This window comes from Chiloscyllium plagiosum, unplaced genomic scaffold (genome assembly GCF_037043375.1).
Source record: "Chiloscyllium plagiosum isolate Xiang-an unplaced genomic scaffold, Cpla_swu_hap1 HiC_scaffold_47, whole genome shotgun sequence".
NCBI lineage: Eukaryota > Metazoa > Chordata > Chondrichthyes > Orectolobiformes > Hemiscylliidae > Chiloscyllium > Chiloscyllium plagiosum.
The window spans coordinates 22,989,254-23,008,241 of record NW_028270185.1 but is presented as its reverse complement, the minus strand read 5'-3'; the positions used below and the strand labels follow the sequence as shown (position 1 = coordinate 23,008,241).

The 18,988-nt window shown below is 40.8% G+C and overlaps 1 gene segment (V, D, J or C); it reads right to left on the bottom strand.

The window, feature by feature from the left end:
* LOC122542912 (T-cell receptor beta chain C region-like) overlaps window positions 1–17,097 on the bottom strand; it is a 32,808-nt gene extending 15,711 nt beyond the window's left edge. Inside the window, 2 exon segments of the C gene segment in view lie at window positions 16,477–16,704; window positions 16,968–17,097. Of these exon segments, the coding sequence occupies window positions 16,477–16,704; window positions 16,968–17,013 (274 nt within the window).
* Between the last annotated feature and the right edge of the window lie 1,891 nt (window positions 17,098–18,988).

Sequence of the window (18,988 nt, the reverse complement as noted above, 5' to 3'; positions counted from 1 at the left end):
TTTCTAGACTCACCGATTACAGTCAATTTAGTGCCACTTCCGAAATAATATTGAGTTCCAGAACACAATGTGAGACCCTTGATAGAAAACTTCACAAGATAAAGTGTTTTTTAAAGCAGTCTTGCAATTGGCCACTGTTTACTTAACTGATTCCTTATTTCATCTCCTTAATTTATTTTATATCCAATGCCACGCTAAAAGTGCTATAATTATAAAGCAGAAAAAGAGACCTGTCAGCCAGTAAAACTTCGGAAGAGCCATTCATTTAATTTCACTCACTTTTCTGCTTTCTCATTGCCTCATAAATATTTTTTCAATAAAAAATGTTTACCCTGTTTCCATTCAGCAAGCTTCCAGCAAAACACATTCCATACCAAATCCTCTATGAGAAATCACTCTGCTGAATCTTTTATATCAATTACCTCATATCAATTACCTCAAAATCATTAACATTGGTCACCGATCATTCTGCCAAAGTGAGCTTTATGATTGTTTACACGACACAAGATGTTAATTAATTTTGAAAATGTTGATTAAATCCCTAATTGTTCTTTACTGACTTGTAGAGAATCATAGGAAATGTCAGGTCCCCACAGCTGTCCCACGTCTGGAGCCATTCTAGTAAATAATTACTGCTCCATATCCAAGGCTTGAAAAAGAACCTACCGTGTTTTGTTCAAAAGCAAACACATTTCTTTAACTGGGATCCAACGACTGACTCCTAAAAGTTGATCAAAACTTATTTTCTTATCTCCTCTTAAATTTTTAATGAGTGGCTTTCTGCACCCTCAACGCTTCCTTCCAAATATTTTGAGTATTCATTAACACCAATGTCCCTCCATCACAATCCCACTTTGATTTGATATTGTAAAATTACGTACTAAGTAATCATTTCAAACTCTTGTACACTTGGTAATTATCACTATCAATTTCCACCTAGTCACTGATTCCTTTGTAAGGAATATTGGAAATTTCAGAAAGATTTGGGAACTTCATTCCAGCTATGGTTAGCATTGTTTTTATGTATTAAGATCACCAACCTTAAATACAGGCTTTACCCTGTTGAGAAATGTATAGTCGCAGTTTCTTGACACAATTTTATATTGCTGTATCAATACATTCTGAACCCTTAATTCTCCAGACACATCTAAATAAGTTCATTTGGTCGATTGATGATTGCATTGCATTCATTCATTCTTTCATGGTCTCCATTTTTCTTTATATCTGTCTCTTTGCATTTCAGGCTATCCTTATGGGTCTTCATGCACCGCCACCTAGACAAACCCCAATATTTAGTTGTTTTGTTTGCTGCTTCTTTAATGTAGCAATCATTTATTACTCATGTCCCCCAGCACAGAGGTGGAACGAGTGGAGACTGTCAAGCTCCTGGGAATGGTCATCAACAACAAACTTTCTTGGACTCTTCATGTGGATGCACTGGTTACAAAGGCCCAGCAACATCTCTTCTTCTTCAAGCAGCTGAGAAAATTTGGCATGATGGCAAGTAACCTTGCCAAATGTTATGGGCGCGCCATTGAGAGCATTCTGTCTGGATGTATCACTACCTGATATGGCAACTGTACCATTCAAGATCGGAGATGGTTACAGAAAGTGGTGAACTGACCCGGATAATCACAAAGACCAACCTCAAATCTATAGAATCCATCTACTGGACCTGCTGTAAGGAAAGGCCGCCGTCAAAGATCCATCTCACCCTGGTAATGCTTTTCTACAACCTCTACCATTGGGGAGAAGGTACAGAAGCCTGAACACATGCACCAGCCAGTTTCAAAACAGTTTCTATCCTACTGTTCTCCTTTGGGTGAGTGCCGAACCAGAGGACACAGCTTAAAAATATGGGGTAGACCATTTAGGACAGAGATGAGGAGAAACATCTTCACCCAGAGAGTGGTGGCTGTGTGGAATGCTCTGCCCCAAAGGGCAGTGGAGGCTCAGTCTCTGGATTCATTTAAGAAAGAGTTAGATAGAGCTGTCAAGGATTGTGGAATCATGAGTTATGGAGGTAAGGCAGGAACAGGATACTGATTAAGGATGATCAGCCATGATCATATTGAATGGTGGTGCAGGCTCGAAGGGCAGAATGGCCTACTTCTGCACCTATTGTCTTTTGTCTATTGTTGTTGGAATACTGAATGGACTCACAAACTCTTAACATTCGCCAATATCTGTGTTTTTGTTTTTGCTGCTGCTTACATATTATTTACTTATCTATGGTATTTAACTATGCGATCTCTCTGTATTGCTCGCAAGACAAAGCTTTTCACTGTGCCTCGGTACACGTGACAATAAATTCAATTCAATTCAATTCAGTTCAGTTCAATTCAATTTGCGTTCCTAATTTCCAGTTCTCCTTCCTTTCTTCAAACTGAGGAGAGCAAATTGTTTCTCCTGTTTCAAAGCTGTTTGGGTCCAAAAAAGCATTAACTTACTGAAGACTGTTAACTTATTGCCATCGCCAAAATGCGATAATTGTGTACTTCCTGCTCCTACATCATTATGTGACAAGACAAAAATTCTAGTGTCCTACTAGTTTGAACTGCATCTCCCATTACTAGTTGACTTTAGTCTTCTTGAATTTGACTGCAAACATTCTCAATACCATCTATCCACCTCTCGACATGTTAGCCCTGCTCATACTAGAATAGTTTTCTCAGAAATCTTCATAACTTTTAACTAAATTCTGCACTCAAGATGAACCTCAGTTTGAAGAAAGGAAGGAGAACTGGAAATTAGGAACACAAATTGAATTGAATTGAATTGAATTGAATTTATTGTCACGTGTACCAAGGCACAGTGAAAAGCTTTGTCTTGCGAGATGATTCCATCACAAAAATAATCTAACTCACCCAAAACTGTTAAGAATGTTCCTTCTCCGAAATGCACAGGCTGAGCATTCCCAACCACACTACATTAAACCTTGGTATCAAAATGCAACATAAGTAGACAGATGCACAGAAATGCAAATGATTACACAGATTTCAAGGCATGCATAAAAAGGAAGCAAAAGGTGACATTTGCAGGCCAGGCCAGTACAGATAGATAGAGGATAAAAGGACTAATGGATATTTAGACATTTGCGCACTCACAAACTTATTGAAAACAATCAAATTAATCTCACGTCCAAGGTAGCAAATGTCAACAAAATAGAAAGCTAGATGCCTCTATTAAAACATTTCACCTCTCTCTACCACAATCCCTTCAGAACAAGGGTACAGATGGAAATATGGAAACTTTAGCCCAACAAACAAAGCAATATAGGAACTAGAAGATATACTCCGCAGCCCTTGGGGTTGTCGTGACCTTCAACTAGTTATGTCATACCGCTTTCTTCGATATCTTTTAATATTCTTGCTGGCAAAAACAAAATCTACCAATCTCATCTTAAGAAGTTACAATTGACTCCCTAGCTTCAGTAGTTTCCTTGAGGGAAGGCACCCAAATTTTTACACCCTTCAAAAGTCATGAATTTCCTGACATCCGTATTGGACAGTCGGACTTTAATGTTAAAGTTACTCTCCACTATGCAAATATCATTCCATGCTTTACTATGAACTATGCCAACAGAATAAATAGCTGATGGATTAACTTTTATATTATCTTACACACATCAATCAAACCAGTCAGTCACCTCTTATATCAGTCACTAAGTACGATATACAAACCTTCCTCAATTTTAGCTCTGTTGTCAAGCTAGTAAATGTTGACAGGTCACTGCAAATCTATCCTAGAATTTTAGTTGATATTTCACGTCTCTCAATACGATTATAATCTGAAAACATTATTTTCTGTTATCTACTAATCTATTAAAAACTTTTAGATCAATAGGAAATGTATTGAATAATAAAAATATCTGTAACAGAAACAGACCACTCCATCGTCCAGGTTCATGCCAATGTCTCCCGCAATTCTCTTTATGCCTTTTTCCGCAAGTGTATTGCATCTTAAATGCATCAACTGTAATCACTTTCAATCATTTGATATGATAACAATTCTTAACATTTATTCTAGGTCTTTGGTGAACTTTCTCCTGAATTCCCGATTGGTTTTATTACCAATTATTTTATATTTATAGCCTCTGAATATGGTCTCAGTTGCAATCAAAGTACATTTTCTATTTAAGCTGTTTTGAATAGGTCCGAGTGAGTAAGTGTTCGGAGGGTCGGTGTGGATTTGTTGGGCCAAATGGCTTATTTCCACACTGTAGGGATTCTATGATTCAGTGAAACTCCTTTCATCATCTGAAAAAAGTTCAGTCAGATCACGTCTCACCCTACTATTTTCCACAAAGTGAGCTCACACTGTTGAGTTTTTTTTTAATGCCTCTCGGACGTAGGGTGTCACAGCTCGGCCAGTATTTATTGTCCATCACTAATTGCCCCGAGGGCGTTAAAAGTCAACCCTATTCCAAGTGCTTGGTGTCACATGTAAGCCAAACTAGGTATGGATGGCAGTTTCCTTCAGTAAAGGACACTAATGATCTAACTGAATTTTGCCTGACAATCGATTCATGGACGTCATGAAATTTCTAATACTACAGTTGATTAATTTCGGTATTCTACATCTGCCATAATGGGATTCGAAGTCAAGTCCCCAGAACATTACCTGGGTTTCTGGATTAACAGTCCGCTCGGCCAACACCTCCCAATTCAGATGCGGTCATTGTCAATCTTTATTATGTTTATAAATTCATCCAATGTCGCTACAGTGTTACAGGTGAATACAATTACAACATGTAAAAGACGTTCAGACAGGTACATGGTTAGGAAATGTTTAGAGGGATATGGGCTAAATGTAGGCAAATAGAACTAGTTCAGTTTAGGAAACCTGAAAGGCATGGGCCACTTGGACGGAAGGGTATGTTTCCATGTTGTTTGACTCTATGACTTTAATAATATATTCCTGGAACTACATAAAGACCAATTGAATCTGATACTTTTTCATTGTACAGTATTGCTTTGCGCTCTTGTTCTACTCTCACACGCCAACTTCAACAATTCTGTTTGCAATAATGTTATTTCAATTTCTGTTTATTTTGAGGATGTTCAGTTTTCTTCCAAGGACCTTCAGTTATGTTTTCTCTCAAGCTCTTTTCCACCAGTCCAGTGACTCATCAAGCCTTCCACTATAAAAGCCATAATTATTTACCAAGGTCCTGCATTTCAACCCCCTCAACCAAACTCTGCATTAAGACATGAATTTAAACAACTTTCTGTAGCGCTGAGAATGCAATCACTTACCGAAAACGACCAACTTCGTCCCATCTCCAAAGTAAGCTTCGCTGTTAGAACACAGCGGTACCAAGCTGTAGCAAAACCCCATTGAGTCTGTGTTGCTAAGTCAGTTCTGTTGAAGTTCCTACTATAGTTCCTGAATTGACCTTACGAACATACGAGTGATGATTCCCTCTTTAGATTCTGTTCCACCATTCAATTACATCGTGGGTTTTTTTTTGGTATTTTAACTTCACTACCCCGCCATGATTATTTAACACGTAATACCTTTGCCGAACAAGCATTTACCGATTTCACAGTTGAGATATCAAGTGGACAGTAAATCTCGGGAGATTTGTTGGAACAACATATTTCTACATTTCCACATGCTTCCACAAAATACACTGTTGTTAATTTAAGATGCTGCAAACCCTTCCTTGCTTCTCCATCTCACTGACCAAAGGTACTAAAATATTTGTATGTAGGTTTTCGAATTCTTTAATCATCTTAACACATTGACTACATCACCCCGTAATGTTTTATATACTTATAGAATGCAACATTTCTGGTTATGTCACCCACAATATGTTATAATATGCATGCTATCTTCTAGGAAGGAGATTATATGGAGCGTTTTCTCTGGACTGGTTTTGCAGAAACGCACGTACTGTCCTTGGAGCCAAGGTGGTGATGGCAGAATTTGAATTCGGTAAAATCGGCAATTGGAAATCGAGAGATGATCTGAATCCACTGTTGTAAAACATCATCTGGTAAACTAATGTCCTTTTAGGAAAGGACAACTAGTCTGCCCTCCAGACCCACAGCAACATAATTGACTCTTAACTGCCCTTACAGGGCAAGCAAGTCATCCAGGTACAAAGGCAACTTGGAATAAGGAGAAAATAGTGACAGAGTGAATCAGGTTGTAAGTCTCATCAATGTTTTGTTTTAATCTTGAACGTATCACATCTCTCTCCCCCCCCCCCCCCCCCCCCACATCATGTTCAATTGCAGATTGACATGGATTCTGATCAATACTAGAACCGAAATAACTGTAGACTTAATTAAGACTGTTAACTTGGTACCAGGACCAATGTTCAATTGAACAATGTTCAATTCTCAATCATGAACGGTCTCGGGAATTGTTTCTTACGAAATGAAAGAGATCGGCATTTCACAGGCAAAAATTTAAGAAACAAGTATTGAACTGGAGAGAATATGAAAGGCTCGGCTCATTAGTCATCAATAAAGTATTAATGGACACACTGGGAAAAAATAAGATAGATGACTTACCCAGAACTGTTAATTTAGTGCCTGGCCCGAAATAATTTACTTCTGAAGCACAGTGACACTACCCCGTCACAGACAGCCTCAAAACAGCGTCACTTTTTAGTCTGTGTGATGCCATTCTAAATGAAGTATACTGATATCAAACATATGAATCTCATTTGACTTTGTATGCTTCCAGGTTATGCATCCTCTGAATGCATCCTTGCATGCTGTAATTGCCTCTAAGACGTTGTTCTAATCTATTGGTTCCATCTGTACCCGCATGATTAAATGTTGGTCCCTGTCGACCAGTTTATTCTGAACAGATTCTGAATGCGTGGGTAGAATTATAATTTAATTGCATGGCACGTTACACCTTCGTTAACATTGCGTTGTTGTATTCTTGTATTGGACAGATTACAAGAACCACCTCCAACTTGACCCAGAATGACCCAGGCATTTTCCTTTGTGAATCAGAAGAGGGAATCAATGCCTTCTCTGGAATTGAATATTGCTCGGAAGTGATAAATAAATGCTGTCACTGTACTGCATTGGGCGCATTGACACATATCAGAACAGTCTCTGACGTTTTAAGTAGCTCAGATCTCAGAGGACTGTGAACTTTTATTGCTAGATAATTTCTGAGGTGAACAAAGTTCATTCTCTTACCGTTAATTTGGTGCCCATCTCAAAGTATGTTATTGACTCCACATGTTCTCAGATTCCAACAGCATGGAACGGTCACCTAAAAGTGGACTGTTGTCGCAATTAAGAGTTACTGGTCAAGTCATGAGAACACTCAAAGGGTGGTGGAGCACAAAAATACTTTAAAAACGGAGGAGAAGCATTTGAATTCCGCCAAGGAAGTTGCATGGAATGGCAATGTGAGAAATGGCTCAATGATTCTTTGTCAGGCTTGTCAAAGGAAGTTGGGATGAAGAGTGATCAATATTCAGAAAAATGACACAAAGATGATGCATTTTGTTTCGTTAGAAGTGCCTTGCAGTTACAATTGTCCTTTCATGGTATTTCCCTGAACCGCTTTAATTGAAATGTGATGGTGGTGCATTCACCTTGTTGTCTTCTGTTGAGCTCGTTTCGAAGGAGGTTTTTGTACAGAGGTTGCATTGGAATTAATCACAGTGCCCTGCTGTCCCCACGGTGAAATACTCTCATACAAAAAAAAATGTCGAGTATGAATGGCATAAGACCCCGCCTCTTAAGTCCTTCTGCCCAGCTTTCGTTTGCAATGTCATTTGGGATTGGTTAGATCGTAGTTGGACTCCACAACCTCTTCTGAAACTTGATACATAAGACAATGGGGTGGACTCGTCAACCATAGAGCACAGCAACTTGAGGAGGACATACAACATCAGAGCTCGTTAAAAAATGGAAGAGGAAACCAATCAACTGCACTTTAACTTGTATAATAGGGATTTAAGGAATTCATCCAACCAATGGAGCTATATGCATCGGAACAAGAACAGGCTATTCAGCATGTTCAAGCTGAAAATAAGTGACCATTCAATTACTTTATCTTCAGTTGTACAGACACTGGAGGAGGTTATTCAACCTCTTTCCATCTGTGACACACGAGTGGGAGGCCCTTTTAACCATGTAAGAGAGAGAGAGGAACTATTACTTGTTGCATCTTTTCTGAAATGTACAGGACGCTGGGAACCTAACACATTTTCTCAACCAAAAGACCTTTGATATCTACAGTAAATCAAGTGCATTGTAAGCTGGTAAACTTATCACTTGAAAAGCTAATTTTTCTTCCTCGCTGAAGGACATGAGTGAGCCACATGGGGTTTCAACCATCAATTGGCAATGATTTGACGGTTAGAAGTAGATTCTTAATTCCAGACTTTTAAAAAGAAATTGGAAGCAGATTCCACCATCTGACTCGAACGTTGGCCACCAGAACACTAGTTCAATTCGAGTGGTGATAATACTACCAGGCCACTGCCTCCCGTAAAGCGTGCGATGTTGTTATCATTTCAGTTGATCTTACTTCAAGCCAATCCAGCTCACCGTGCACCTGCCACTAACAGTAGCATGGAAAACTCCACCGTTTGTCATGTGTGTTAAGGTGTTTCATCTTTGACCGAATGCAGCACAAAACTTCAGGTTCACTACGTTGATGAAGTGTTTAACAATGAATAACAATTGAGGAATTGGACATGGGTGTCAAATACTGGCGGTAGAGAGGTGACGGCTGTATGGAAGTAAGTGCGCAATAGTTCATAACGATTGAAACGTTATTCAGAAGAATTGATAACCTTTGCACTAAGTTGTGGAAACCCCTTGTGCCATCTACTAACTTCCAGAACCGGTGCCTGCAATCACGCTCAGAACATTCAATGAAAATCATAAACTCGATCGAATTGAGATCTCAAAACTGCAAGGTGGAATGATGCAGGTACAGTCATATTTCTATTACATATTTCCTATTATGAATGTGGTTCCATTCCTTAATAGGATACTTAAATGTTGAAATTACCATGAGAGTCAGTGCTGATAATGTCTATTTACTTGTAATTGCAATATAATCTAAATAGGCATGGCACTTCCTTTAGCTTTCCGTCCATTGTTCCTCAATTCGCTATGGTATTAGTGTATTTATGTAATTGAATTATGCTAACTTGCTTTTACCAGATTTTTATCCTGATTTCATATTCGATACTGAATGTGAGTGGCTATGGAATTAATACTCTAATTAATCTTTTGGAATGTTAACGAATTATTGAATACAATACCATTGATATTGTAGTTTCTCCCCTTGCGAACAAAATATTAACTTCCCACTATTTCATTGGGAAGTTCTTTTAAGCCAATAAAGGAACTTGACTCGACCATATGTGCATAGTGCATAGGTCTGGTATCCATTTCACAGAAAGAAACGTGATGTCATTGAAGGAGGTGTAAAAGTGATTTTCAAAGACAGAAACTGAATGGTTGTACTTTTCAGGAACCAATCAGATTGATGCACTGTTCCCTGGATGAGAGAAACTGGAGGTGCCAGAGTTTTGTTTGTGGTCAAATGGTTTGTTCGGGTCGGCGTAAAGAAAATGGTTAGAGTGCAAAATAAACATTGATATAAAATAATGATGGATAAATCCAACCCGGAAGTGATGAGAAAAGGCTTAGCCCACGGCAAGGGTTCTGATTGGACAAACATATGAAAGGAGAAGAACGAAATGCTGACAAAGTTACAGGAAGTGCGTAGGCGGAGGATAAAATTGACATCAAGCATCGACATGTTCCGGGAGCTCTAAACATTTTATAATACATAAGGCGCACTCCCAAAATGTCTTAGTCCTTAGTCCTTAGAACTGATTATTGCCTATGTACAGTAATGAAGGGCGGGGGTTAGATTACCGGCATTTTGTTTTATTATTCTTGCATGAGAGGAGGGCATCGTCGGCAGTGCCTGGACTTGTTGGTTGACTAGGCCAATTCAGAGGACATTGCTCCGGGTTTAGAACCACGTAGGGGCCAGACCAGGTAAGGATGGCAACTTTTCTTCCCTTCAGGGTATTAGTGAACCAAATGATTTTTGTACATATACCGACAATAGACAATTTAAAATTCCAGTAGTTCTGTTTGTCATATCAGTCATGATCGTACTGAATACCTGAGCAGACTCAATGAGTGGCCTCGTCCTGCTTATAATGTGTGTGTTCGTACCTGTGTTTATCATTTCATGAAATAAGCTTTCTGAACTTTTTTTTGAAGAATTGAGCAGCGACAAAGGACTTACACTTGCCTTTGACAAAATATTTACAATGGCTCCAGATTTGTGGATGATCTCGAGTTGTTTTATCATGTTAACCTCAGAAATTGTTGTTTTAATCTTTTTAAATTAAGTAATGGATAATTCCATTAAAACGTCCTCAACACTTTGGGAGTTTTCATCAGTGTCAGCGATTTGTAGCTCAGGTTGATGATAAGTATATAAGTCAGCTCGCTGAGCTGGAAGGGTTGTTTTCAGACGTTTCCTCACCATAACTAGTGAACATCATCAGGGACAGTCGCCGGTGAATCGCTGGTGGTATGTCTCGCCTCTCCATTTATAGGTCTTGGTTTATTAAGGTGGGTGATGTCATTTCCGGTTCTTTCTCTCAAGGCAAGATAAATGGGATGTAAGTCGATGTGTTTATTGATGGAGTTTTGGTTAGAATGCCATGCCTTTAAGCCACCCGATTGTGCACAGATGTTCTCACAAGCAAAATATTGAACGATAGTGAGGAAATCTATTTTTAATTTTGTTAGCTGAGGGGAAAATGATGGCCCTGCAATAGCAAGCAGAAATCATCCTGCTCTTCATTTCAATGATTGGACATACTTTCTTCATTGAAGACGTCAGATGGGCTTTCAATTTGATATATTTTCTTGAATTAAGCCGCTCTGATGATGCATGTAGCACTGATCTTTTGGTAATAAAATTATGCAGTCCTCTGACAATGCTTCACCTCCTCGGCACGAACCAGCCATCAGTAAGGGCGCTCTCAGGCATTACAATTGTGCAGGATTCTCTTGCGAGTGAACCACTCCCTCGTGAATCAGTCTCTTTCAATTGAGTTCCCACAGCGCTGATATTGACAGTTCAGCGCTGTCCCTCTGATATAGAGCACTCTAGATGTATTTACCTATCTACAATGGGCACTTTAAATTTACTAATTCATAATTCATAGGTTAGTCACTACAGTTCTTCAGACAGTCTACCACAGCCCGGTGCTCTTACTCATCACTGAACGTCTGGTAATGTAGCGCTCTGTCAGCATTGAACCTGTGATAGTGTCGTAGTCTGTCTTTGCTGCCTGGCCGTCCTTAGTCCTGACTTTCTGAAATTGCTTGCTCAGTAAGTACTAACACTTCATTGGTTCCTCCCACTATTCAGTACATCCGCATTCCCAATCCACCAGCAGTGTGGTGTTCCACAAGCAGACGTTCCAAAAAGGCAGCGCCCCCTCTGCACTAGTGTTGAAATTGCCAACATTCAACTCGTACCCAACTTTCAGGAGTCGACCCTCATCTGGAAGGATCTGGCTCAGATGTCAGGGGGTTACCAATTGAAGCACTTACATCTATGCAATAGACAAAAATCTCTTCCAGTGTTGAGTTAAGGTTATCTGCTTCCTGAGCAACGTTTGCATATCATATGTGTGACAGAATCAATCTTGCATGAATTTCTGCTGTGTGAGCTAGCACTGTAATATTTAACGCACAGATATTACGATGCCAGTTATAACTGATTTTTGCCCAGCAACAACAGCACAGATTGTCACTCAATTCAGAAAGTCAGCCAAGAATTGTTTCGTCATGGAAATGTCAGAGTAGAAGCAAATAGCAAAACATTTTGCTATTATCTGTAAGAATTTTGAGTTAAGTGACGATCTGGAAGCCTTTATTGTCCAGTGCAGCTGGGAGTAGGTCAAAGGAATGCAACCTTTTGCTTGGCGCAGCTATAAACAAAATGGGGCTGAACGAAAATCAGGGGCAATAGAAGTTGAAACCACGTTGCTAATCGACTACTGTTTGCTGGTTCTCTGAAGCTGGAAATAGGTTTCGCTTGGAGCAGCTGGAGATTTGGAATTGTGCCACTGAATGGATGCTGGAGTTCAGTACTTGAGTCTCAACGAGATACAGCCTGATTGAGGAGCAGCAATTGAACCTGTGTTAAGAAGCTGGTGTATCGCCTGACCATTAGCAGTGACCTAAGAAGTAGAACAAATACGCTGGAAAGGAAGAACAAATGGTAAGAACATAGAACATAGAACATTACAACGCAGTACAGGCCCTTCGGCCCTCGATATTGCACCGACCTGTCATACTAATCTGAAGCCCATCCCACCTACACTATTCCATGTACGTTCATATGCCTGTCCAATGGCGACTTAAATGAACTTAAACTTGGTGAATCTACTACCGTTGCAGGCATACTCTCTGAGTAAAGAACCTACCTCTGACATCTGTCTTATACCTATCTCCCCTCACTTTAAAGTTGTGTCCCCTCGTGTTTGCCATCCCCGTACTTGGAGAAAGGCTCTCCCTGTCCACCCTGTCTAACCCTCTGATTATCTTTTATGTCTCTATTAAGTCACCTCTCAACCTTCTTCTCTCTAACGAGAACAGCCTCAAGGCCTTCAGCCTTTCCTCATAAGACATTCCTTCCATACCAGGCAACATCCTAATAAATCTCCTCTGCACCCTTTCCAAAGCTTCCACATCCTTCTTATAATGCGGTGACCAGAACTGTACACAATACGCCAAGTGTGGCTGTACCAGAGCTTTGTACAGCTGCAGCATAACCTCCTGGTTCCAGAATCCCCCTATTAATAAAGGCCAAAACACTGTATGCCTTCTTTACAACCCTGTCAATCTGGGTGGCAACTTTCAGGGATTTGTGTACATGGACACCGAGATCTCTCTGTTCATCTGCACTCCCAAGAATCCTACCATTAGCCCAGTACTTTGCATTCCGATTACTCCAGCCAAAGTGTATCATCTCACACTTGTCCACATTAAACTCCATTTGCCACCTCTCAGCCCAGCTCTGCATCCTATCTATGTCTCTCTGCAACCTACTACATCCTTCGTCACTATCCACAACTCCACTGACCTTAGTGTCGTCCACAAATTTACTAACCCACCCTTCTAAGCCCTCATCCAGGTCATTTATAAAAATGACGAACAGCAATGGACCCACCACCGAACCTTGCGGTATGCCGCTAGTAACTGGACACCAAGATGGACATGTTCCATCAACTACAATCCTCTGTTTTCTTTCAGCAAGCCAATTACTGATCCAAACTGCCATGTCTTCCACAATCCCATTCCTCCGCATTTTGTATAATAGCCTACTGTGGGGAATCTTATCGAACGCCTTGCTGAAATCCATATACACCACATCAACCAGTTTACTCTCATCTACCTGTTTGGTCACTTTGTCAAAAAACTCAATAAGATTCGTTAGGCAAGACCTATCCTTCACAAAACCATGCTGACTGCCCCTGATCAGATTATTCTTTTCTAGATGGTTATAAATCCTATCTCTTATAACCTTTTCCAACACTTTTCCAACACTTTACCAACAACTGAAGTGTGACTCACTGGTCTGTAATTACCAGAGTTGTCTCTACTGCCCTTTTTGAACAAGGGAACCACATTTGCTATCCTCCAGTCCTCAGGCACTATTCCTGTAGACAATGATCATTTGAAGATAAATGCCAAAGGCTCGGCAATCTCTTCCCTCGCTTCCCAGAGGATCCTAGGATAGATCCCATCGGGCCCAGGGGGCTTGTCTATTTTCATACTCTGCAATATTTCTAATACCTCTTCCTTGTGAACCTCAATCTCTTCTAGTCTAGATGCAAGTATCTCTGTATCTTCCTCACCAACAATTTCATTTTCTAAAGTGAACACTGTCGAAAAATATTTATTTAGTGCTTCCCCTATCTCCTCTGACTCCACACACAGCTTCCCACTATTATCCTTGTTTGGCCCTGATTTAACTCTCGTCATTCTTTTATTCTTGACATACCTATGGAAAGTCTTAGGGTTAACCCTGATCCTATCCACCAACAACGTCTCATGTCCCTTCCTGGCTCTTCTGAGCTCTCTTTTTAGGTCTTTCCTGACTTCCTTGTAACCCTCAAGCGCCCTAACTGAGTTTTCACATTTTGTCCTGACATAAGCCTTCTTCTTCTTCTTGACCAGGGATTCCACTTCCTTCGTAAACCACGGCTCACGTGTTCTATATCTTCCTCCCTGCCCGTCAGGTACTTACTTATCTGGGACACACAGGAGCTTTTCCTTGAATAGGCTCCACATTTTTAATGTGCTCATCCCCTGCAGTTTCCTTCCCCATTCTACGCTTCCTAAATCTTTCCTAATTGCATGGTAATTTCCCTTCCCCCAGCTGTAACTCTTGCTCGGTGGAGTATGCCTATCCCTTTCCATCACTAAATTAAACCTGACAGAATTATGATCGCTGTCTCCAAAGTGCTCACCTACTTCCAAATCTAACACCTGGCCAGGCTCGTTACCCAGTACTAAATCTAAAGTGGCTTCGCCCCTTGTAGGCCTGTCTATGTAATGTGTCAGGAAGCCCTCCTGCACACACTGGACAAAAACTGACCCATCTATAGTACTCGTACTGTAGTGATCCCAGTCAATATTTGGATAGTTGAAGTCCCCCATGACAACTACCCTGCCTCTCTCACTCCTATCAGGAATCATCTTTGCTATCCTTTCCTCTACATCTCTGGGACTATTCGGAGGCTTATAGAAAACTCCCAGCTTGGTGACTTCTTTCTCAGCCCATACTACCTCAGTTAATGAGTCCTCAAACATTCTTTCGACAACTATAATATTTTCCCTGATCAACAATGCCACACCTCCTCCTCTTTTACCATCTTCTCTGTTCTTACTGAAACATCTGAATCCCGGAACCTGCAACAGCCATTCCTGCCCCTGCTCTATCCATGTCTCCGTAATGGCCACAACATCGAAGTCCCAGGTACCAACCCATGCTGCCAGTTCACCCACTTTATTTCGGATGGTTCTCGTGTTGAAGTACACACACTTCCAACCAGGTTCTCGCTTGCCAGTGTCAGATACTTGATTTGGGAACTCCCTACTCTCATTCTCTTCTGTACCTGTCCTACAATTTTGGTTCCCATCCCCCTGCTGTATTAGTTTAAACCCACCTTAATAGCTTTAGCGAATTTCCCACCCAGGATATTGGAACCCCTCTGGTTTAGATGAAAACCATATGCTTGTAGATTCATTCGTAACGGAAATGTAGTGGGTTCATCACATTAGGTGTGAGAATAGATCTGAGGGAACTCTGGATTCATATACCGTTTGGCCGAGGATCGTAATCTGAAATTCGGCAGGGGTTTTAAACTGGAGAGCAATCTAGCTCTGGAAAAGGAAAAGACTACATTTCCTTGTGAAGGAGGAAAACGTTTCATGAGATTTGGGGACCCGCACTGACACTAACGTCTGGGTGGATTGCTAAGAAATCAATGGGATCTGCTTTGACGTCTGTTCGCAAATTGGATCTTATATGTCTGAGATATCAAACTTTGTAAATAGTAAGCAAAAGCATTCCGAGCCCAGAATCAATTCATAACGGAAATGTGATGGTTTCATCTAGGATCATATCAAGCTTTACTTCAGAAAACCTTAATGAAGGGGCTGCAATGGAGACGGTTTTCTTTCTTCTTACTTTCCAAATTAACCAGGTTTTAGCCAATCAACGAGTTACGTGCAATAGCGAAAGCAGAGCGATAGGTGGCAGCATTGTCTCAATAATGCCTGCAGTTCTTCGACATCCTTTCTCTTTCTGGGCCTCAGGTTTGTTACTGCCTCCCTAAAGTTCTTGGCCTCTGTCCTCCTCTAACACGATCTCCAAAACTATTTTAATTTCTTACTTAATTTCTCCTTCTGAACCTCAGTGTAAATGTTAGTTGACAAAACATCCAAGAGATAGTTTTAAGCTAAGGGATGGGAGATTCAAAACTGAGATGAGAAATTACTTATCTCAGAGGGTCTTGAATCTGTGGAATTCGCTATCGGAGAGCATGGTGGACGCCGTGACACTGAGTATATTTAAGGAACAGCTAAACATATTTTAATTCGTGGTGGTTTAAAGGGGAATGAACAGCGGGCAGGAAAGTGGAGTTCAGACCGAGATAAGATCAACCATGATGATACTGAATCCTATTGAAGCAAGTTTGAGAGCCTGAATTACCCACCCCTGCTCTTAGTTTTTATGTCCTTGTGTGTTGACGATTGTCAACGTGCGATTCCATTATTACTGTGGATCTGAGAGTGGGAGGTATGGTAGGTTTTTGAACTGAAGGATCACTTACTTGCGCCTCTGTGGCACTACTGGCAGCACAGTAATATATCCCTTCATCCTCTGTAATCGCCCCAGTTATGTTCAAGTTAATGTTTTGCATACCATTCCTTGTTGCTTGGTACCGATCAGAGACACCTTTCTCTTTCACTATATTGTTGTCATAGCCATATGAGCGCAAAAGCATTTGCAGTCCTCCACCTTTCTTCTGTTGGTACCAATACATGTACTCTAACGACTGACTTTGTCGGCAGTCCAAGCTCACGCCTTTTCCCCATTCAACAGATAATTGAGTTGGCGATTGGAAGATCCGATGCTCCTGAGAGATCACATCTATGTAACAGAAGAAAAAGGAAAACTTGCTTTTAAAGTTACTGGCAACGCTTTCGAAAGCAAACCATTATTAATGTGCCTCGGAGGTTCATCGCCGAGATCCAACAATTGCCCTTTCACAATCACCACTCAATTGTTAAATGTTCCAAAAACCTTTCCCTGACCAGTTCACCACTAACGACAATTAATACTGTAATTCCTAACATTTCCAATATCTCTGAACATGACCTCAGTAAATTCAGTGGGAGGGCCAAGGAACTTACACGGCAACAATAAAATAATGATGCATGAAATCGAGCCCAAATGCATTCTATCCCAGTCTCTGCCTCCTGATGTTCTAGCTGTTTTATAGAATATCACCGGGTGATATTGTTTTCGCAATTTGCTCAGTTGGAAGAAGCTTAAGCAGTCCTGCGTGTATTTATATACTAACTGAGACCCCCTAGGCCGCGCCCTCGCCACTGAGATTATTGCATTTAAATCACATGATTACAACTAAAGCACAACCGAGAGCGACACTCAGTGCAGAGCAAAAGAAGTTCTGCTGGACTGAAAGGAGAAGTATTGACAGAGTGTTACGTTGTCGGAGGGGCAGCAGGGAGGTACAGTGCATGTTTGAAGGAATAAGACAGTGTCCTGCGCTCTCGGAGACACAATATTGCAAAGTCAGAAGACCGGTATCGAGTGGACATTGGATTTGCCGGAGGCTCAGTACGGAGGGAGATTCGGAAATCCTTTTTTATTGGACTCTCAGAAGATGTTAACATTTCAAGTGCCACAATTTTGAAGAAAAGCAGCGAATTCGCTCAGTAACCTGGGGAGACAGTTTAATCCTGAAACGACTTAACGGAAAGCCGTGATGATCGTTGTTACATTATTATTTGTCGAGACTTTGGCAGAAATTGATTACCACGTTCCCCACAATGCAACAGTGCTAGGCTTCAGAAAAAGGACTCCTTTGAAGATTCGTTGACTTGCGAAGATAGTCAAAGACGATAGAAAGTGCTTCAAGTTTAATATAATTGTAAATTAAGGAAGGCGAAAGTGAGAAATAATTCCTCTTATTTTCGTATACACGTCGACAGGAGAGGACATATTTCTCTTGCCCTTAACACAAGGTAGAATTGCATCAGATGCTGCAGAATAGTATCTTTTTTAGCAGGAAGTGACAGTTGGTGTCGTCTGTATTGTACCCATAATGGAAATGATTAATGACTTTCCAATAATAGCAGACAGACAGTTAGGAGAAGGAGAGTGTTTTCAGAATGGAAACCTGTAACTGGTGGAATGCCACAGGAATCAATGGTGGGGACAAAATATATGACTAATATATATCATTTCCGATATATATTAATGACTCAGGCGAGAAAATTGAATGTACATTCGTCAAATTTGCAGATGGCACAAAAATAAATCCTGTCTCATTTCCATTTCTGGCATAGTTTAGGCCCAGGCTGATTCCAGAACATATTGATATGACAATCTGGCTTAAATATAGACTATGAACTCTTCCTACGCTGGGCAATTCGATTCGTCCAACTTATGAGAAAATTAAAACCACTCACTGCTGTTGCAATAGAGTCATAGAGATGTACAGCAGGGAAACAGACCCTTTGGTCTATGCTGACAAAATATCCTAAATTAATCTCGTCCCATTAGCCATCACTTGGCCCATGTTCCTCTAAACCCTTCCTAATCATATACCCATCCAGACGCCTTTTGGGTGGCACAGTAGCTCAGTGGTTAGCACTGCTGTCTCACAGCTCCAGAAAGCTGCGTTCAATTCCTCCCCATGTCTGCGTGGATTTCTGCCAGGTGCTCCTGTTTCCTTCCACAGTCCAAAGATGTGCTGGTTAGGTTGATTGGCTCTGCTTAATTGACCATAGTATACAGGGTAGGTGGGTTAGCCATGAGGAATGCAGGGTCACAGGAGTAGGGGGTAGGTTTGGGTGGAATATCCTTTGGAGGATCGGTGTGGACTCGATGGACTGAATGGTCTGCTTCCACATTATAGGGATTCCATGAAAAAATGTAATTGTACCAGCCTCCACCGTTTCCTCTCGCAGTTCATTCCATATAGACCACTCTTGTATGAAAAAGTTGTTCCTTAGGTCCCTTTTAAATCTTTCTCCTCTCACCATAAACTTATGCCCTATAGTTTTTGACTCCCGAACCTTGAGGGAAAAAAAATCCCGGACTATTAACCCGAATATACAAATGTACTCAGACATCAGAAGCTGCAAGGAAGATGAATGGCTGCAACAACTAAATGTAAGAGGAATGC